General features: G+C 44.8%; 1 protein-coding gene across 1 annotated transcript in view; it reads left to right on the forward strand.

The window, feature by feature from the left end:
* The window catches only part of LHX1 (LIM homeobox 1), an 81,439-nt gene that overhangs the window by 34,703 nt on the left and 23,843 nt on the right, over window positions 1-22,893 (forward strand). The window contains exon 3 of the mRNA XM_087719064.1: window positions 2,875-3,152. Within this exon, the coding sequence (XP_087575190.1) occupies window positions 2,875-3,152 (278 nt within the window). The remainder of the gene's footprint in view (window positions 1-2,874; window positions 3,153-22,893) is intronic.

Consider the following 22,893-nt stretch of genomic DNA (forward strand, 5'->3'; position numbering starts at 1 on the left):
ACCTTATCTGGCTTGGAGAGCTGACAAGCTGAGATCTACAAAACCTAGGAAGGATTTAGATTTTAGATTTAGATTTTATTAGTATTTATAGGCCGCCCTTTTTCCTGAGGGGACTCAGGGTGACTTACATAAAATAAGGAAAGGGGGGTACAGACAATAGACGCAAAACAATACATAAAATAAAATAGTAAGCAACATTTATTCATCATTCAGGTGGGGACAGATTATCTTTATCCCCAGGCCTGACGGGCTAGCCAGGTCTTAAGGAGCCTCGGAGAGTCACGAACCAATTAAGCGAACTAATGGTCTCCTGCAAATTCCACTCCCCTTTCGCTCCTCTTTTATTTCCTCTGGGAAGGGGCCATTCATCGTCCACCTGTGGCCTTACTCCCAAGTCAACCTGTGTTCTTTAGCTGTTCCCTTCGTCTGGCAACTCTGTGCATGCACACACTGGGAACAGGCTCCAGCTGTTCGCCTGCCTCACTGATGACTGACTCTGAAGGCAGCTGATAACTGGCATACGGCTCTGGCCCCTTCTCTGCCTCCGACACAGAGCCCTCCTCAGAGGCTTCCCCAGACTCTAGGACTGCCCCATGTTCTCCCCAACCACTTCCTCACTGTCCGAATCTGCTGCCAACTCTGCTGGCTCCTGGCAGGCCACAACAGATCCACAACCACTGCGAAATACCGCTGTGAGGATTTCAGAGTGAAGATGGATGGTTTTGAAGTTTAGCTCAGCTGTTTATTAAGATGGAGCCTCAAGTCCAATGTACTGACCCCCAAACCCTGCCTTCACAAACTCTGTCCTCAGTCAAGCTTTCTCCTGCTTATTTTAAGATGGGTCATCTCTCTGAAGGCATTGCTCTGAAATAACTCGGGATCAGAAAGGCTTGGTGAATGATTGCAAATTCCTAATTTCTGCCTGTGTAGTTTTTGACCGTGAGAGTTGCAATATCCGTGTTGCTCATCAAGTGTGCAGACTTTTAAGCATTCTGTTCGGAGAGAAGGTTGCTTGAGGGTATACCATAGATCCGGGGTGTCAAATTTGATTTCATTGAGGGCCGCATCAGGGTTGTGTTTGACCTCCATGGAGGGGTTGGGGGGTGGCCAGGATGGGCGTGGCCAGCTCAATATCACTTGTGTTGTTTGTTTTGTTTGTTTGTTTAATTTTATTTGTATGCCGCCCTTTTCCCTGAAGGGACTCAGGGCGGCTCACAACTCAAAAGGGAAGGGAAATACAAACAGAATAACAAAAAACATAAAAACCATACATAGTTAAAAGCACAACAATCATACCATTCGAAGTGGGGCAGCGAGTCTTTAGCCCCAGGCCTGTCGGAACAGTCAGGTTTTAAGGGCTATGCGGAAGGCCTGGAGGGTGGTGAGGGTACGAATCTCCACGGGGAGTTCGTTCCAGAGGGTCGGAGCAGCCACAGAGAAGGCTCTCCTCCGGTGTTGGGGGCACCTGAGTCAGAGTTTGTTGCAGCAATCAACAACCAGAAAGCACACCCAGGTAACTGTTTCAGCAGGATTCATTAACGTCTCTTTATACATAATATGGACACATGAAGTAAATATACAATACGAAAAGCAGGTTTTCCAACCTGGCAGTAAATACAAGCAAACACAGGCAGAGGAGAGAACAGTTTCAGTTCAGAGCAACAGACTAGTTTAGAGCTCTGCACAGACTCAGAGCTTTAGTACAGAACAGTTGAGCTAAGCCACGCCCAGGCTCCTTGCTGTCTCCTCGGCGCTCACACAGCAAATACTGTTTCAGTTTCCAAACAGCCCCTCATTGGCTGATCCAGTTGCCATGTCTCTTCCAGTTATGAACTCTCAATGCACTGACATCGTATGGGGGGCCGAGCGCCTCCCTCCCTAGTTCTGTTTTTGCTGGCAGAGGCACTGCGGACCGATCCTTCACTGTTCCCAGGGCAGCCTCGCGGGCTGCATCTAAGGCACCCCACATGCCAGATCTGGCCCACAGGCCTCGAGTTTGACACCCCTGCCATAGATGGTTAGCTTCCTTAGATGTTCAATTATAACATCTATTTTATTGCGACTCTCTGGTGCCCTATTATGTTGATTTTTATCATGGTTTTACCTTACTTAAATATTTTTTCTGGTATATTGTACTGTCTACATATTATACAGGAACACATACAGTGTGTGTGTGTGTGTGTGTGTGTGGTGTATGCTGATGCTCTACATAAACTTATATTTGTGGTTGTGCTTTATTAGTTATAGCATCTATCCTATTGCGACTCTCTGGTGCCATATTATGGTGATTTTTATCATGGTTTTACCTTACTTTAACATTTTATCTCATATATTGTGCTGTCTACATATTATACATGCACACATACATATTCTGTGTGTGTGTATTTGTGCATTTGTATATATATTGTATATATGTATACATACAATGTATATTGTATATGTAATATAGCCCAGGTTCAAATCCCAGTAAGGGTATGGCTAGCTGATGAGAGCTAAATAGCTTGAAATAGATCTATACTAGTCTCCCTTTATTTATTTATCAGCACAAATTAAAAAAAACACAAATATAACAAAGGCAACAGTAAAAATATTGGGTTTCTGTCGTGATGGACTCTTGTGACGGGCCAATTGACAGATGATGGAAGCAGTTAGCTTCCTCCCATAATTGGGGCTTACCAGGGGTTGTAAAAAATCTAATATATATATATATGTGTGTGTGTGTGTGTGAGTGTGTGTGTGTGTGTGTGCTGATGCTCTACATAAACTTATATTTGTGTTTGTGTTTTATTAGTGTTGTATATCAATGATTGCAGGACCCCTGCAACACAATCTCTATCCCCTTTTTACTTATACCTCTGCTTCTTCCTCTTGCAGCTACCACTGGTAGCGACCCCAGCCTGTCCCCGGATTCGCAAGACCCCAGCCAGGACGACGCCAAGGACTTGGAAAGCGCCAATATCTCCGACAAGGAGGTGGGCAGCAATGAGAACGACGACCAAAATCTGGGGGCCAAACGGAGGGGGCCCCGCACCACCATCAAAGCCAAACAACTGGAGACCCTCAAAGCAGCCTTCGCCGCCACTCCGAAACCCACCCGGCACATCCGTGAGCAGCTGGCTCAGGAGACCGGCCTTAACATGCGGGTCATCCAGGTATGAACGTTTGAAGGGTAGGGTGGGGGAAATGGAGGGACGGCGGGACTTCTATGGGGAAGCCAACCACTTCGGCCCAGATCTTTTGAAGTTGGCGCAAGACGGGACCCGCTGGATTCTCAGATTTGGGACTTCTGAAAACTCACAGCGGCTTGCATGGAATGCGTTCAGGTCTTCATCCATTGGCTGAATCGATTGTTTGGAGATCTGCTTTTTGTTTTGCTTTTTAAAAAAATTATCACGCCGTCTTCTTAGGGTCAAAGCACAATGAACCTTCAAAAAGATCATTACTACTGTCTTTAGACAGGCCTGAGAAGAGGGAGGGGCAGCCGGTACATTGTTCCGGGACCCATGGAGTTCAAAGGGGGCCCATGAAGGGGAAAAGGAGGAGGATTTACTTAACAGCCATGTGATTCACTTAATAACTTCAGGTATTGACACAGAGGTTGAAACAGTGACCTCATGGGGTTTCGGCAAAGCAGTGACCCCCTGCCCCACATGCGCGGGGGGGCACATTCGGGTGGTCGCGATCGCATGCATGGAGGCCATGCGCACATGCGCAGGGGTGGGATGCATGCACAGGGGGGGTGCACATTGCATTTGGGGGGCCCATATTAGTCTTGTTCCAGCGCTTAATAATCCTCTTGTCTTTAGAAAAGGAGTTTCATAGCAGCATCAACGCACTTAGAATTGTATCTTGTTTTATTAATTCCTTTGCAAAAGATTCTCAGACTTTAGAAGATTGTTTCCAGCGGGAAGATACTGGATTAAGTCTAGGGAGATCCCGATTCAGTCCATTTCCTTGCAGTGATTTATTTGATTGTGGTCACCAGAGGGCATGAATTTATTGGACTTTATTTGGTGGTTTTTTTTTTTTTTGTAAGATGCTCCAAGCGACCATGAATGAGTTGAGAATGATATGATTTGAAAGCAAATATAGGTGGAGGGCATGTGATTGAAAGAAAATCCCTTCATGAGGTTTAGATCAGTTGGAAAGAAGAATGAATTATCCTATTTAAGTTTTAAACTATGTGAATGGTCCTTGAAACCAGAATAACAGAGATGGAAGGGACCTTGGAGGTCTTCTAGTCCAGCCCCCTGTTCAAGCAGGACACCCAATACAATTCCAGACAAGTGTCTATTCAGTCTCTTCTTTAAAACTTCCATTGTTGGAGCACCCACAACCTCTGGAGGTAAAATGTTCCACTGATCTAATTGTTCTCACTGTCGGGAAATTTCTCCTTAGTTGTGTTTGGAAGAAGTCTTCAACCTAGAAAATGGCGAAGCTTTGCCATTTTCATAGTCACAAAAGGGTCTGGAAGTATTGAGAAACTATAGCCCCTCCCATAATAATTTGTAGACCCAACTCATTTTGTTCATTAATTCAAATTTTGTTCTATTTTCCCTTATCTTACACAACCAACTTATTTGGCATATAATTGCTTTGCTAGTATTGCACATTTTAAGTATGGACAGCATGAGGGAGATGCTCATAGGCAGAACAATGGGGCATATTTTTCCGTCATTTCTATACCTGAATCTTCCTCCCAACATTTTAAGAAAACAAATTGATTTGGTTTGGTTTAATGCTAGGTGAATTTTGTGCAAATTACTGTCCCTCCACTCAAACCACCTCACAATGTTGTCATTGTAGGGGGAAAGAGTAGCATCGTGGCACGACAAAACCGTGGTCCACTAAAGCACGCCCGATTAAAGCGCGTACCTGACGTCATCAGCAGCGCAACAAATACGACCACAGAGAAAAAAGGGCGCTTTAAAAAGCGCTTTTAAAGCAAGCTGATTCACTTAAAGGTAAGGGTTAGGTTTAGGGTTAGGTTTAGGGTTAGGTTTGGGGGGGTTAGGTTTAGGTTTACGCTTTAATTTTAACTTTACCGCTCACAGCGTGCTGTTTTCGTCGCACTGTGATGACGTCAGGTACGCGCTTTCGTCGAGCGCGCTTTAGTCTACCGCGGTTTTGTGGTGGAACCGAGTAGCATCAGGTATGTACACTGCCTTGAGGTTACTTACCCCACAAAAAAGGCTAGAAATTTTTAAAAAAATCAAATAAGTAGTAAAAAAAAAAACCAGATAGGGATTAGTTCAATTCTCTATTCTGGTAAGACAATGAGATTTCTTTTTAAATCCCTTTTAGCAAACCACAAGCCAATACTATCTCACAAGTTAGTTCCTAACCAGTGGTGGGTTGCCAGTTTTTTTACTACCAATTGCTTGCTTGCTTAAATGCTCCTACAGTAATTGTTGCAAATTTTAATTTGAGCTTGCATATTCAAAATGGAAACAAAATATCTGCGCTAAGAGAACATGAATGAAAAGTTTAATGAAAAGAAGGACTAGGGGTGACATGATAGCAGTCTTTCAATATCTCAGGGGTTGCCATAAAGAAGTAGGAGTCAAGCTATTCTCCAAGGCACCGGAGGACGGGACAAAAATCAATGGATGGAAACTAATCAAGGAGAGAAGCAACTTAGAACTAAGGAGAAATTTACTGACAGTTAGAACAATTAACCAGTGGAACAACTTGCCTCCAGAAGTTGTGAATGCTCCAACACCGGAGGTTTTTAAGAAGAGATTGGACAACCATTTGTCTGAAGGGGTGTAGGGTTTTCTGACTAAGCAGGGGGTTGGACTAGAAGACCTCCAAGGTCCCTTCCAACTCTGTTATTCTGTTCTATTCTATTTGATTTTAGTCAAGGGGGTATCTATGGATAGACTCTGATCTTTACGATAGTGCAGATTGCTGTGACTTTAGTTAGTGAAATTGCCTTGTTTGTATATAATTTTAATTAAAAGTTTGAACAAGAAGATAATAACAATTTATAATAAAAATATAAAGGAAAGGAAATTAAAAAGCAAAAAAGTGCAAGAGAATGAAAGCTGAAGAAAAATAGAAAAGAAAGAAGGAAGATACACAATTAATCAGTGGAACAGAAGTTGCCTCCAGAAGTTGTGAATACCCCAACACTGGGAGTCTTTAAGAAGATGTTGGATAGCCATTTGTCTGAAACGGTATAGGGTTTCCTGCCTAGGCAGGGGGTTGGACTAGAAGACCTCCCAGGTCCCTTCCAACTCTGCTATTGTATTGTATTGTAATAGATTTTGATATTCTTCACAGTAGCTAGGAGTACAAACATATTTTTAACCCCTCTCTCTAAAGATGCATCGTATTACTTTTCTTTCTGGAAATCTCTCCTATCTGATCCTGACACCGTAAATCAAAAGTTCGTTTTTTCTTCATTTTTACACAGAAATATATAAGAGGCTTCCAGTCACTAATAAATGTAAATAAGGTTTTTTTTCTCTAATCCAAGAAGTCAATTTGTCCATTTCAGCAAACTCTTGTCAACATCGCCGACCATTCCTCCACGGTGGCTGGTGCTAGATCTTTCCATTTCTGTGCATATAGTAATCTTGCCGCGGTACAGATAGTCCTCGACTTACAACAGTTCACTTAGTGACCGTTCAAAGTTACAACAGCACTGAAAAATGTGACTTAGGACCGTTTTTCATAGTTACGACCTTTGCACACGCCCACCCCATGGTCAGGTGATCAAAATGGGATGCTTGGCAAACTGATTCATATTTATGACGGCTGCAGCATCCCGGGGTTGTGTGATCCCCTTTTGTGATGTTCCTTCAAGCAAAGTCAATGGGGAAGCCAGATTCACTTAACAACTAGGTTACTAACTGATCAACTGCAGTGATTCACTTAACAACTGTGGTCAGGAAAGTCATAAAATGGGGCAAAACTCACTTACATGTCTTACTTAACAACAAATTTGGGGCTCGGTTGTGGTCATAAGTCGAAGACTATCTGCAATCACATACAGGTAGTCCTCAATTTACAACCACAATTGGAACCAGAATTTCCATTGCTAAGCAAGGCTGCTGTTAAGTGAGTCACGCCTGATTTTACAACTTTTCCCACCCACCCCATAGTTGTTAAATGAATCCCATAGTTATTTAGCCTATCCAGCTTTCCGAATTGACTATCCTTGTTGGAAACCGGCTGGGAATACAGGCTGATTACCAAGCATTCGAATTTTGATCACAGGATTGCGGGAATCTTGCAACAGTCGTAAGTGTGAAGAACATCCTTAAGTACAGATAGTCCTTGACTTACGACCACAATTGAGCTCAAAATTTTTGTTGAATCAAGTTCCATTGAAAGGAAATGTCCTTAAACATGGATGTGAAGAGAGTCAATTTGGTCTCTTTAAGGAACTGGGCTATAAACCGGGAGACCGTGAGTTCAAATCCTGCCATGGCCATATTGGGTGACTTTGGACCAATCACCAGGAGAGGGAGAGTTCTAGTTCCGCCTTAGCCATGAAAGGCAACTGGTTGACTTTGGGCCAATCACCAGGAGAGGGAGAGTTCTAGTCCCGCCTTAGCCACAAAAGGCAATTGGTTGACTTTGGGCCAATCACTAGGAGATGGAGAGTTCTAGTCCCGCCTTAGCCACAAAAGGCAATTGGCTGACTTTGGGCCAATCACTAGGAGATGGAGAGTTCTAGTTCTGCCTTAGCCATGAAAGGCAATTGGTTGGCTTTGGGCCAATCACTAGGAGATGGAGAGTTCTAGTTCCGCCTTAGTCATGAAAGGCAATTGGTTGACTTTTGGCCAACCACTAGGAGATGGAGAATTCTAGTTCCGCCTTAGCCATGAAAGACAACTGGATGACTTTGGGCCAATCACTAGGAGATGGAGAGTTCTAATCCGGTGTTAACCATGAAAGCTGGCTGGGTTACTTTGAATATGAGGTGTGTTTGCTGCCTGATGTTAAAATTACAAAGATGGACTATAAATAAAATAAAATAAAAATGCAAGGGCTACAAATCTGCCTTTATGATTTCCAGACATGTTGCTTCCTGCAAAGCTTCCAGAGAACTCAGACTGCCATTTCCACCAGTCCCAACCCTTTGGGATGATGGGATCTGTAGTCCAAAATGTCAGGGAAGGCAAGGCACTAGGCTGGAGAAGATGTGGACAAACTTAAACTAAATTCATTTTGGTCCGTCTATCCCCCCCTCCTCCTCCAATCCCGTATTCCAGCTGCAAACACCTCTGGGTGATCATTTAGCTGTGCCTCCCGGCCCTTAAATTGGCTTTAATAATTATGATGGTAACCTAAGGGGGATACAACGGCGTTGAAAACATCTGTTGGAGATCCTCCAAGTGGGAGCAGATGCTTTGAAGCAGAAGGTGTCTGCTCGGCTCAATATGGGATCTGATTTGGATCAGGTAGCAAGCGATGGGAACTTCGCTCAACCTGGAAAGCTGCCACCTGGTCAAACAATGCTTGGGAAAAAAAGGAAGCAATTTTGTTTGCAGATGAGAAATAATTGACTTTGCTGTTTGACATGCAACCTGCAGATTCCCTGCAGAAGAGGTGCCAGATGGAAGGCTTGTCTTTCGCTCTTAAGTCATAACAGTTTGTTTGGTTTTTGGCTTGGTGTGAGGGTGTGTGTGTTTGTGTGGTGGGGAAATCCCACTCCCGCCGCTTGTTTCGCAAACGGCGATGAAAACAAACCATGTCACAGTTGAAGGCGCTGCTCCCAAAGACAGAAATAGCATTCTGATATACTTGAAGTTTGAAGTTTGAAATTTTATTTTATTTATATGCCGCCCTATTCCCTAAAAGGGACTCAGGGCGGCGAACAACTCCAACGGGAAGGGGAACATGCAAATACAAAATAGACATTTAAAATAACAACAACCACACCTGTCGAGAGGGGAAGGGAACTCATCAACCCCAGGCCTGCCAGCACAGCCAGGTCTTAACGGCTTTTTGGAATGCAGGGAGAGAGGTGAGGGTCCGAATCTCTGCGGGGAGTTCGTTCCAAAGGGCCGGAGCTGCCACAGAGAAGGCCCTCCCCCGGGTCGTAGCCAGATGGCATTGGCTAGTAGATGGAACCCGGAGGAGGCCAACCCTGTGCAATCTAATGGGACTTTGGGAGGTAATTGGCAGCAGGCGGTCTCTCAAGTACCCAGGTCCAATACCATGAAGGGCTTTATAAGTAATAACTAGCACCTTGAAACGTATCCGGAGACCGATTGGAAGCCAGTGTAGCTCGCGGAGGATAGGTGTAACGTGGGTGTATCGAGGTACACCCACAATCTCTCGCGCGGCTGCATTCTGGACAAGTTGAAGTCTCCGAATGCTCTTCAAGGGCTGCCCCCCCTTAACGACTCTCCCTCCGCACTGCAAGGAATTTTAGAAAACTGCTTTACTAGTTGTCTTTTCTCATTGCGGAAACGGTTAACAGATTAACAGAGTTGGAAAGGACCTTGTAGGTCATCTAGTCCAACCTCCCACCCACCTAAGCAGGGGACCCTACACCATTTCTGACAGATGGCAGTCCAGTCTCTTCTTGAAAACTTCCACTGATGAAGCTCCCACAATTTCCGAAGGCAACTTCTGTTCTATGGGTTGATTGTTCTCACTGTCAGAAAGTTCCTCCTTATTTCTAGGTTGAATCTCCTTGGTCAGTTTCTATCCATTATTTCTCACCTGGCCTTCATGTGCTTTGGAAAATAGCTTGACCCCTTCCTCTCTGTGGCAGCCCCTCAAATATTGGAAGACTGCCATCATGTCTCCCCTGGTCCTTCTCTTCACTAGACTAGCCATGCCCAGTTCCTGCAACTGTTCATTGTATATTTTACCCCCCTAATCATCCTGGTTACTCTTCTCTGAACTCTTTCTAGAGTCTCAACATCTTTTTTATAGAGTGACAACCAAAACTGGATGCAGTACTCTAGGTGTGGCCTTACTAAGGCTTTATTTATAGAGTGGTATTAGTACCACCCTCGATCTTGATTGTATCCCTCTGTTAATGCATTTTAGGATTGCATCGGCTTTTTTGGCTGCCGCTGCACACTGCTGGCTCATATTTAGTTGCTTGTCCACTAAGACTCCAAGATACAGGAGTACAGATAGTTCTTGACTTAAAGTAGTTCATTTAGTGGCTGTTCAGTGTTGTAATAGCACTGAAAAAAAGTGACTTATGACTTTAGAATTCAGTCAAACCGGCACTTCCTGCATAACATGCCAGACTTAACAATTGTCTATAAGGAAGACAATAAAGTCTTTACAGTGGATGTGACAGTAGCTGGAGAACTGACGACACTAAAAGACAAAAGCCTGCAAATAAACTATTATTTTCATCTCTACTTATTTTTCTTAACACCTAAACAATATCTTCAATTTCCCTTTCAAAGTTATACCGGATTTTCATTTCTTATTTTCTCCATTTATATATTTTACTATAGGCAACATATATCTTCTAATTCAATTTAAACCTAGAGAGCATTTCTTTCAATATTTTCTACAATTAGCAACATGCTATCATTTCTTTATTTCTTAATTAATTACCTAACAATAACAATCTTACTGCTAATCTTATTGGTCTACTAATGTACAATAATACATTATTATTCATTATAATGCTAAATAATAGAAGAGGATAATTTGGCTGAAAGTGAAAACAGAACTATGATGTAAAATGGGCTATGTCAATGAGAGGATGTAATAGAAGAGACCCGGGCCACACTTTGTTCCTATAATATGTATAATTTGTATTAAAAAAATAAAAAAATATTGAATTAAAAAAAACAACCCTGAAAATAAAACCTTCTTTTGACTTGGCCAAAAGAAAGCAGAGGGTAGTACCAATACAGCAGTGACGTGCGGTCAGCTTTAGGCCTGGTGAGGCACTTTTTAGACTTGTGGACTTCAACTCCCAGAATTCCACAGCCAAGCATGCTCAGTTCCTATTTAAAGCGACAGCATTTTCCCCCCTTGCAAAATAAGTTTTTCCATTCTTTTTCTTCTCCCTCCCCCTCCTGCCTCCCTCCCTCCCTCCCTCCCCCCTCTCTCAAACACACGCACACAGAGAACTTTGATCCCTCTCTCATTCACTCACTCTCAAACACAAACACAGAAGTTGGATTGGATATATTTTCCAAAGGCTTGAAAGCAGCTGCCATACCCCCCCTTCCCCTGCTGCCTTTCGATCAAACTTTTTGAATTCCTCCCCGCTCCCCCCACACGCACCTTTTCCAGCTGTTTCAGAGACAATTTCAACTCTGCTTCTCCCTGCCCTGCCCTGCCCTCCCCTCATGAAAGGCCAGAGCTCTGTCAGACTGAGCTAGTTGCTCCCAGAGAACTCTAAAAAGCCTCTAAAAATGCCCTTTACAGGAGGCGAGAGAATAAGTGCCTCATTTGCATAAGGAATTTTTTGCTTGTTAACCCTTGGTTATCTCTTAAAAGGCGAAAAATTCCTTATGCACAGGAGGCCCCTAGTTCTCTGGCCTCCTCCTATGGTTAACACAAAGCACTGTTCCAAGTCACTGTGAACCTGGCAGCAACTACCTTGGCTTTAATTATTTTAAAAAAATTCTTTAAAATCCTTTCCTTTTCCTCATGACTGGTGAGGCCACGCCTCCCTTGCCTCTAGGGACTGCACGTCCCTGCAATACAGGTAAGTCCTCGACTTACAAGAGTTCGGTGAGTGACCGTTCAAAGTTTCAACAGCCCTGAAAAATGTGTCTTATGGCCGTTTTTCACAGTTATGACCTTTGCAGCATCCCCATGAACATGGGATCAAAATTGAGGCGCTAGGCAACTGGTTCATAGTTATGACCTCTGCTGTGTCCCAGGATGATTTGAGCATCTTTTGCAACCTTCTGACAAGCACAAGTCGATGAGGAAGCCAGATTCACTTAGCAACCAGGCTAGAATCTTATTATTTTTCATCAAAAAGTTTTTTTTTTATTAAACACACATTAAAACATGGCACACAGTGTAACCGTCCAGGCAATGTTTTTTTCCATACATACTAGAAGATAAAGTTAAATATTATAGCCACCATGCTTATTTACAATTGGTCTGTTCAATATTTACAAATATAAAGAGCCGAGGTGGCGCAGTGGTTAGGGTGCAGTACTGCAGGCCATTTCAGCTGACTGTTATCTGCAGTTCAGCGGTTCTAATCTCACCGGCTCAAGGTTGACTCAGCCTTCCATCCTTCCGAGGTGGGTAAAATGAGGACCCGGATTGTTGTTGGGGGCAATATGCTGACTCTGTAAACTGCTTAGAGAGGGCTGAAAGCCCTATGAAGCGGTATAGAAGTCTAACTGCTATTGCTATTGCTATAATGATACCGTATTTCCATCCATGTTGCTTTTCTTCTTGTCTTATACGTTTTCACTGTTACGATTTCGTACATAATTCTAATCTCCATTCTATAAATCTTGGTCATTGCTTATTTTGGGCCTTTCCTATTTTGTTCCAACCATTGATAAAATTTATCCCAGATCTTATAATATTCTGGTTCATCTTCGTTCTTCAATCCCCACGTCAATTTATCCATTTCAGCACAAATCAGAATTTTCCTAATTACTTATGGAATTTCCCTGTTTTTCCAGTTTTGGGCAAAGACCATTCTTGCTGCCGTAATAATAATATGCATTATCAGGCTACTATCTTATTAACGGCAGCGATTCACTTAACAACCGAGGCAAGAAAAGTCATAAAATTGATTTTTAATTGATTGTGCGCTAAGACTCTCCTTTTGGGGTTTTAGCCCAAGGTTTGTGACACTTAGAGGTGCTTTGATGGATTTTTCCTTTAATATTTTTTATGACGCTCGCTTTTATACAGTTGTTGCGAGCTGCTCAACTTGTGTTTCTTAATATAGGCAGGCATAAAGTACCATATTTTTCGGACTATAAGACACACCAGTGTATAAGATGCACCAGGATTTTGAGGAGGTAAGTAAGAAAAAAATTATTTTGCCTTCCCTCAGCCCCCAGCAGCACTCTGCAGGCTACAGTGAGCCAAGGTGGCGCAGTGGTTAAAAGCAGCACTGCAGGCTACTGCTAGATCAGCAGGTCAGCGGTTCAAATCTCACCAGCTCAGGGTTGACTCAGCCTTCCATCCTTCCGAGGTGGGTAAAATGAGGACCCAGATTGTTGGGGGCAATATGCTGACTCTCTGTAAACCGCTTAGAGAGGCCTGAAAGGCCTATGAAGCGGTATATAAGTCTACTGCTATTCAGCAGGGCTGGGGTATGGTTAAAAAAAACCTCCGTTTTTGTAAAAAACAGCGGGGCTTCAGGAAGCCAAAAATGGCTGTATTCAGTGTATAAGACACACCAACATTTCCACGCTCTTTTAGGGGGGGGAAAGGTGTGTGTTATATTCTGAAAAATATGGTACCAATAAAAGAGAATACCTGTAGCTCAGGTTGAAATAAGAGGTCCTTCAGCTCGTCCAGAATGCAGCCGCGCGAGCGATTGTGGGTACACCTCGGTACACCCACGTTACACCTATCCTCCGCAAGCTGCACTGGTTACCGATTGGTCTCCGGATACGCTTCAAGGTGCTAGTCGTCACTTATAAAGCCCTTCATGGTATTGGACCTGGGTACTTGAGAGACCGCCTGCTGCCAATTACCTCCCAAAGACCCATTAGATCACACAGGTTGGGCCTCCTCCGGGTTCTGTCTACTAGCCAATGTCATCTGGCCACTACCCGGGGGAGGGCCTTCTCTGTGGCGCCTCCGGCCCTTTGGAACTCCCCGCAGAGATTCGGACCCTCACCTCTCTCCAGGCCTTCCGAAAAGCCGTTAAAACCTGGCTGTGTCGGCAGGCCTGGGGTCGATGAGTTCCCTTCCCCTCTCGAATCGTGTGGCTGTTGGTTGTTTTTACATGCCCTGTACTTTTTGTGTAGTTTTTGTGTCTCCCTTCCCCTCTTGGGTTTGTGCGCCGCCCTGAGTCCCACTGGGAATAGGGCGGCATATAAATAAAATGAAACTCGAAACTTTTGTGCTCTCTAAGTTTTGTTGCTTTTTAGGAGACATTTCATTACCAAATTAGGTAACATCATCAGTACTAGAAGAGAGGGAGGGAGGGAGGGAGGGAAGAAGAGGAGGACTGTGGGGTCCTTGGCACTCTCTGAGCTTGGTTGTTTCCTTGCAGACGTTTCTAGGTAATATCATCACAGGAGTAGAGTTTTCTCTCAGTTTATAAAGGCAATCCTTGACTTACAACAGTTCATTTAGTGACGGTTCAATGTTTACAACCGCCCCGAAAAAAGTGACATGATCATTTTTCACACTCATGACTGTTGCAGCATCCCCATGATCACATGAATAAAATTCATAGAGGCTTGGCAACTGCTTCATATTTATGACGGTTGCAGTGCCCCCCGGGTCACGGGATTGCCTTTTGCATCCTCCAGATGTGCAAAGTCAAGGGGGAATCCAGATTCATTTAACAACCATCTTATACTAACTTAATAACTGCAGCGATACAGTTAACAATTGTGGCATAAAAAGTCATAAGATGGGGCAAAATTCACTTAACAAATGTTTTACTTAGCCACGGAAATTTCGGGCTCAATTGTGGTGGCATGTCGAGGACTTCCTGTATTCTAGTAGCTTGCCCTGTCAAGTGTTGGTGGGAGTGGTCCTAGGGTTTTTTTTTCTTTCTCAGTCTATTATTCATTTAAATGTATTTATTCCCTTCATTAAAACTGTTGGGACGGGTTTGCCAGCCACTATCACCTTCCAGATATGATGCAAATGTCAGCGTTCCAAGTATCATGCAATTAAATCAGAGTCCAAGGCAAAACAATCCTTAAAGTTCCAATTTAATAAGTCAGACATCTTATTCCCACCCAGTTGAAAGTTCATGATCTTGTCCCCACACCCACAAATCCATCACATGGTCCAATCTTCTTCTTCCACGCTGGCATCTCCACCCAGCTGGTTCCGGTCAGGTGCAGAGGTGCGGAGGCAAAAGATGACCTTGGGCTTCTAGAAAAGAATGACAACAACACATTCCACAATCCTACTCCTTTCTATTCCCCCCTCCCAACTACCACACTAATGAAACAGCATAATGAAATAAGAGAGAGAGTGGCAGGCCAAAGAGCCTAAAAGGGATATAATTGCACGCCTGACAGCAATTTTAATTGGAGCCAAAAACTCTTGTATATATTGTATATACAGAGAAGTGGCAACTTGAAAGGATCTGGATTGAAAATGCATTGCTTGGGTCTTGTCATAACATAATGACAGGGGTTGGAAGGACCTTGGAGGTCCTCTAGTCCAACCCCCTACTTAAACAGGAGACCCTATACAATTCTGGACAAATGGCTGCCCAATCTCTTCTTAAAGACCTCCAGTGTTGGGGCATTCACAACTTCTGGATGCAAATCATTCCACTGATTAATTGTTCTAACTGTCAGGAATTTTCTCCTTAGTTCTAGGTTGCTTCTCTCTTTGATTAGTTTCCATCCATGGCTTCTTGTCCTGCCCTCAGGTGCTTTGGAGAATAGCTTGACTCCCTCTTCGTGGCAGCCCCTGAGATATTGGAAGACTGCTATCGTGTCTCCCCTTATCCTTCTTTTCATTAAACTAGACATACCCAGTTCCTGCAACCGTTCCTCATATGTTTTAATCTCCAGTCCCCTAATCATCTTTGTTGCTCTTCTCTGCACTCTTTCTAAAGTCTCCACATCTTTTCTACATCGTGGCGACCAAAACTGGATGCCGTATTCCAAGTTTGGCCTTACCGAGGCATTATGCAGTGGTATTAATAGTTCACGTGATCTTGATTCTATCCTTCTGTAGTTATTTGGTTGTTGAAGATTGCTAGACAATCTAGTTTGTGCTCATGAGTTTATTCACGATGCATCACAAGGGATGAATTAGCCCTGCAGAGTGCACCCATACAGCCATGAGCATCCTGTGGCATCAGCTGTGACATTACCAGCCATGTCGCCTTGTACTCATGTGTTGCACTGGGGAACACATGAGTATGTGTTCACAGTACTGGGTGGATTTACACAATCATGAAACAATGTTATAGTCCTTGTGAAGTGATACCTATTTATCTATTTGTGTGTAGCATGCTTTCAAACGGCTAAGTGGGCACAAAATTGAGGCAAGTGACGGGAGCTCACTCAGCCATGCGTTGTTAGGACTTGAACCGCTGAAGCTGAGACCATCTCCAGCGTCTTTAAGCCACTGAGCCACTGAGCCTCTTTAAAGATGGTTAGGATGAAGATTGGATAAATTCCATGGCAATCTATGATGGAGGCGTAAACGTTCTGCCTAGGGCCATGATGGCGAACCTGTGGAGCCCTCTCTGCGAGCACGCGAGTCAGCACCCCAGCTCAGCTCCATCGCGCATGACGTATGTCTCCTGCCGGCCAGCTGATTTTTCAGTCTCTGCCGCACATGCCTGGGAGGCAGGGCGCATGCGGGAGATGTGTGTGCATGCGTGGGGGAGTGCATGCGCAAATGGGGGGGCAGAAGGGTCACACACGCATGCGTGGGGACAAGGAGAATGCAGGGGGGCGTACAGTGCTCCCCCCCACGGCCCATTTTTTTATCCCAGGAGGCTTCAGGGAGGCCTGCTAGTTACAAAATGGGCTGTGGGGAATTGCAGCGTGCCCCGTTTTTGGTCCCAGGAGGCTTCAGGGAGGCCTGCTAGGCCCAAAACTGGGCGCAGGGAGTTGCACGCACATGCGTGGGGGGGGGATCGCAGGAGGCATCACACACACACATGCACGGGGGAAGGGCGTGCGGGGGGGCATTGCATTATGACTGTGGACACATGCACACACACTTTCAGCACACGAGGACAAAAAGGTTAGCCATCACTGGCCTAGGGACTCGAGTATTGTAAATTCCATGGGACTTAGAACATAGGAAAACAGAGTTGGAAGGGGCCTTGGAGGTCATCTAATCCAGCCTCTTGCTCAAGCATGAGACCCTACAGCATTTCAGGCAAATGCCTGTCCTATCTCTTCTTGGAAGCCTCCCGTGATGGAGCCCCCATGACTCTTTAACTGGGCTTGCTTAGCACGGATAGGAATGCTCACGGTTGACATTAGTAAACCTGAAAAGGAGTCTTTCCCAAGCGGCTTGTACAATAGGAGAGGTACCCAGAGGTGCTTTTTCAAGAGGCAACTGGACTTCCTTCATTCTTCCTTGAAGACGTTTCGCTTCTCACCCAAGAAGCTTCTTCAGTTCTGACTGAATAGTGGAGGATCGAAGGGTTTACATTCCTTGCAGTCCTTCGGCCGTGATGGAAGGATATAAATCCTTCCACTCTCCACCATTGAGGTTGGCTGACCTTCGCTGCTCCTGCCTTTTCTCTGTCCTACGTGTTCTTTGATCAGCTACAGCAGGCAGTTCCTCTTCCTCTTCACTAGTTGGATGTAGCTACAAGCTTTCTCCACCCGAAGCCTCAGGGCTGCAGCTGTGCTTCACCCAAATCCCTCTCAGGTGGCTGCTTGGAACCATTGATTCGCTCCCCTCCAGCTGTACCTGCAACTGGTTCATCCTCCTGTGTGCTGACATCTGGAGAGGTATCCGGGGAAGCATATGGAGCCAAGTCATCACATGTTTGCCCAGGTTCGCCTGGTGCAGCAATTGCGGCCCTATTTGGATCGGGAGGCACTTCAAACGGTTACTCACGCCCTTGTCACCTCAAGGCTGGATTATTGCAACACGCTCTACATGGGGCTACCCTTGAAAAGCGTTCGGAGACTACAGCTAGTCTAGAATGCGGCCGCGCGAGCGATATTGGGTGTACCGAGGTACACCCACGTTACACCTGTCCTCCGCAAGCTGCACTGGCTACCAATTGGTCTCCGGATGCAATTTAAGGTTATTGGTTATTACCTTTAAAGCCCTACATGGCTTAGGGCCAGTGTACCTGCGAGACCGCCTACTGCCACATACCTCCCAGCGGCCGGTAAGATCCCACAGATTGGGCCTCCTTTAGATGCCATCAGCCAGACAGTGTCGGCTGGCGGGCCCCTGGAGGAGAGCCTTCTCTGTGGCTGCTCCGACCCTGTGGAATCAGCTCCCCCCAGAGATCCGGACCCTACCCACTCTCATGGCCTTCAGGAAAGCTACTAAAACCTGGCTATTCCAGCAGGCCTGGGGCTGTTGACCTCATTGTTGAGGTCCAACCCTGATTAGAGCGAATGCGTGTGTTTTGTGAATTTTAAACTATCCTTTTCTTATTTCCTTTTCTTCTTCTTTTTTCTTTTTGTAAGCCGCCCGGAGTCCTTCGGGATTGGGCGGCATATAAATTTTAATTATAAAATAAAATAAATAAATAAATGTGATGGCCTTTCACCACTTTTTTTTTGCCAAAACCAGCGTTTATTTCTGGTTTTCGGTCCATAGTGAATAATTGTTCAGTGACTGGTAGCAGTCACTAAACCACCACCATTAAAAAAGGTTGTAAAATTGGACTGATCATGTGGGTGACCTGTTTTGTGACCAATGTGACACGATCTAATTGGTTTGGTTAATGACTGCAGCAGTCACCGGAAACCAACCTAACAAGAATTTTATATCTTCCTTGAAAACCAAAGTGATAAAAGAGGAAGTGAAGAAGAATTTTTAAAAAGGTCATATAATCGAGCCGGTCATGTGGGTGACCTATTTAATGACCACTGTAATGGGTCCATTATAGTCATAAATAGAGGACTGCCCGTGCAGATAGTCCTTGACTTACAATAGTTCATTTAGTGATCATTCGAAGCTACAACGTAACTGAAAAAAGTGACTTAGGCCCATTTTTCACACTTATAACCGCTGCAGCTTTCCCCATAGTCATGTGACCAAAATTTGGATGCTTGGAAACTCATTTATATCTATGAGGGTTGCCATGTCCCGGGATCATGTTACCATGTCCCGGGAAATGAGCCGAGGTGGCGCAGTGGTTAGGGTGCAGTACTGCAGGCCACTTTAGCTGACTGTGATCTGCAGCTCAGTGGTTCAAATCTCACCGGCTCAAGGTCGACTCAGCCTTCCATCCTTCCGAGGTGGGTGAAATGAGGACCCGGACTGTGGGGGCAAGTTGCTGACTCAATTTGCTAAAAAAAATATATTGTAAACCGCTTAGAGAGGGCTGAAAGCCCTATGAAGCGGTATATAAGTCTAATAAATAAATAAATAAATAAAATCATGTGATCACTTTCTGTGATCTTCCGACAAGTAAAGTCACTGGGGAAGCCACTTGACAACCCTGTTACTTATTTAAGCACTGCAGGGATTAAGTTTAAGTTTAATGGAATTTATATGCCGCCCAAGGACTCCCAAAGGACTCCGGGTGGCTTACAAAAAGAAGAGGAAAAAAGAAATAATAAAAAAAGACGGATTTAAAATCACAACACATGCATTCGTTCCAATCGGGGCTGGACCTCAACAGTGAGGTCAACAGCCCCAGGCCTGCCGGAATAGCCGTTTGACAACAATGGCAAGAAAAGTCATACAACGGATCAAAATTCACTTAACGACTGTTTCACTTACCAACAGAAATTTTGAGCTCAATTGTGGTCGTAATTCAAGGATTACCTATCGATAGATTTTTTTTTCTCCTCCCCACGTGATCTGACACTAACCTGTTTCTTTCGGTCTTCCAAAGGCGTCCCCATTGTTACCATAACGGAGTCCACTCGCTTTGCTGCTGCGCATCTGCTTCTCTTTCTTTCCACCTTTCTGTGTGCGATGCATGAAAAAAAAGAGAGAGAGATTTTTCCAATTTTGTAGAAGATTGTCAAGTGACCGGAGTAATAAGGTTGCATTCTGCCCTTGTGAATTTGACAGAAACTCCATCAGCTGACATCTAGAAATGAAGGAGATCTCCCCAGCTTGGGAGCCAGCTTAATTGCATCTCAATATCAGTTGTTAAAAGTAAAATTATTGTGATTGGCTGGCCTGGCAACCTGCAAGAAGCTGTTGTGTGAACACAATAATTACTATGTGTGAATATGTTAGTCTGCTGGGTGTGGAATTCAGCCTCTGGGGCTTAGGTTTAATTTGAAATGTGACTCTTGTTCCTCTCTATGGTTGCCTTCTCTTTATCAGATAGACACTGAATGTTACCACAAGCCACACAAGGGGAGAAGATTTATGTCACACCATCCTTAAAGGCACAGGCACTTGGCCAGAACACCAGCGGCAATTCAGATTTTAAGCAGTTCTCTGCATGGTCTCTTTTGCTATCTCTCTTATTATATGTGCTGTTAGGTGGCTGGTGTGTTTTATCAAGAAAAAAATGGGAAAAACAGAGTAGCTGAAAATATACAAAAGAGATGGGGGGAGAGGAGAGAATGAGAGGGGAAGAGAGAGGAGAGAAAGAGAGGGAGGAAAGGAAGGGAAGAGAAAGAGAGAGAGAGAGAACGAAAAGAGGAGAGAAAGAGAGAGAGGAGAGAAAGATAGGGGGAGAGGGGAGAGAAGGAGAGAAAGGGGGAGAATGAGAGAAGGGAAAGAGAGAGGAGAGAGAAAGAGAGAGAGAGAGAAAGAGGAAGGAGAGGGAAGAGAAAGAGAGGAGAGAAGAGAGAGACAGGAGAGAAGGAGAGAGAGAGAACAAGAGAATCAAAGGAGAGAGGAGAGAGAGAAAGGGGCGGAATAGAGAGAATGAATTGAAAGAGAGAGAGAAAGAGAGAGAGAGAAAAAGAGAAGAGAGAAAGAGGGAGAGGGGAGGGAAAGAGAGAGAACGAGAGAATCAAAAGAGAGAGAGAGGAGAGAAAGAAAGAGAGAAAGAGAGAGACAGAGACATGGGAAGCTACATTAAAACCGCAACTCAATAACCCAGAGGAGAATTATAGGGAGCAAATGTTCCCAAAGCCCAATTATGAACATACATTTCTTTTATTTTTCCCATTTCACCGAAATGAACAGCAAAATGATCCTTTTTGGCTAAAAGAGCATGTAAAATCCATAGGAACTGAGTGCGTACCTTAAGTCAAAACACTTTGCATTCTCTCTCTCAGCCCTTGTTATAAGAGTCTGGCAAAATTATCCTGTGTTGCTTATGGTACATAAGTATGTATTTTTTTTTTTTAATTTCAAAGATGCATTAGAAAAATTTCCCCAATGTATTCCGAATGCTTATTCCAAATCTTTACTGTTGTTCATCCTAAGAACATTAAAGCATGGGGGGGGGAGGAGGAGAGGAAGGAAGGAGGAAGGAGGGAAAGGAGGAAAGAAGGAGGAAAAGGGGAAGGAGGAAGAGGAGGGAGGGAGAAAGGAGAAAAGAGGAAGGAGGAGAAGGGGAAGGGGAAGGAAGAAGAGGAGGGAGGAGAAAGGAGAAGAGAGGAAGGAGAAGGGGGAGGAGGAAGGAGGAGAAAAGAGGAAGGAGAGAAGAGGAAGGAGGAAGGAGAAGCAGAAGGGGGAAGGAGGAGGAGAAAGGAGAAAAGAGGAAGGGGAGGAAGGAGGAGGAAGGCAGAGGAGGAGAAGGAGAAAAAAGAAGGGAGGAAGGAAGGGAGGAGGAAGAGGATAGGAAGGAGAAAATAGAAGGGGGGAAGGAGGAGAAAGGGAAGGAGGAGAAAAAGGAGGGAAGGAGAAGGAGATTGTTTTTTTTAAAAAAATCACCAATATAAAATATTGCCCAACCTTGCATTATGCTGTTTTTTTTCCCCCTCCCTCCCTCCCTCCCTTTTCCTTTGTTATCCCCCAACATTTGGGGACGCTCTCTAGTTCCCTCGAAGGCTAAAAAGGGTAGGAGGAACAAGCAGTGATTTTCAATGGCTGCCCCTATTTATTTTATTTACTTTCAATTGATATAGCTGCCCGCCTCCAAAGCATGGCTTCTGGGCAGCTAAAAAGGTTAATAACATTTGTAACATTGATTAATGGTTATAACAGTTCATAGCCAACGTAAACAAGAATGCAATAAATACTTAAGCAGCAGCTGAGATGAAACCTCCAAAAGCCATCAAATCAGCATCCATTCCAGGAGCTCTGGCGTGGCGCCTGGCCACCATGCCTGGCGCCCTAGCTAAGTCTTCAAGACCTTGTGAAAAGCCCAATAGAGTTCATCTCATCTCTAGCGATGCTCCCAAGGGCTGGCGCCATGACATAAAAGGCTCTCCTTCTGGGTCACCCCCCTCTGATCACCATCATCATCATCAACTGAATAGAGCTAGCAGAATGTTTACTGGCCGGATGCCCTTCCTGACACCAATGCGGAGTTTTTCCCATCAGATATATTCTCATTGTGCCAAGAGAGATAAATATCTGCCTCTCCCTAGGATTGAACTCACAGCCTCATGATTGTAAGGCAAGAGCTCCACCTCTAGGCCAGCGCATCACTCAAGGATGTCCTGTAGTGTCGAATGTGATGAATGAATGAATGAACTCCTACCCCCCCCCCATCACCCGCAGATAGAACTCCCTAATAGTCGGGCTCTATAACATGCCTCTCCTGGTGGATCTGTTGGAACAGGTAGATATAATGGGCGAGATGTGGTCCCTCAAATAAGGTGGCCCCATGCCGTTTTGGTGCTTTATGGAAGGAGTGGTAGAACCTGGGGTGGAGTTAAAAAGAGGAATCAGCCTAGGCTCCCCTACGTAGCCACAAGCAACCCCTTGAATTCCCTTGACCCTTATCTAAGTCCAACTTCTGACCGTTCGTTTAGAACAGGGCTGTCAAAACTCAATTTCATTGAGGGTTGCATCCAGGTTGTATTTGACCTTGGTGTGTGTGTGTGTGTGTGTGTGTCTGTCTGTCTGTCTGTCCAGGGTGGGAGTGGCCAGCTCGATGTCACTCATTGAGGCTCCATTTCCGGCCACGACAGCCCTCCCGGGCTCCATTTTCGGCCACGACAGCCTCCTGCAGCCCTCTGCCAGGGAAAACGGAGTTCGGGTGGGCTGCATGTGCTCCCCCCCACCTCCCGAGCTCCC

This window comes from Thamnophis sirtalis, unplaced genomic scaffold, assembly GCF_051295495.1.
Source record: "Thamnophis sirtalis isolate CommonGarterSnake01/CBP01778 unplaced genomic scaffold, rThaSir2_p1.2 scaffold_6, whole genome shotgun sequence".
In the NCBI taxonomy this organism is placed as follows: Eukaryota; Metazoa; Chordata; class Lepidosauria; order Squamata; family Natricidae; genus Thamnophis; species Thamnophis sirtalis.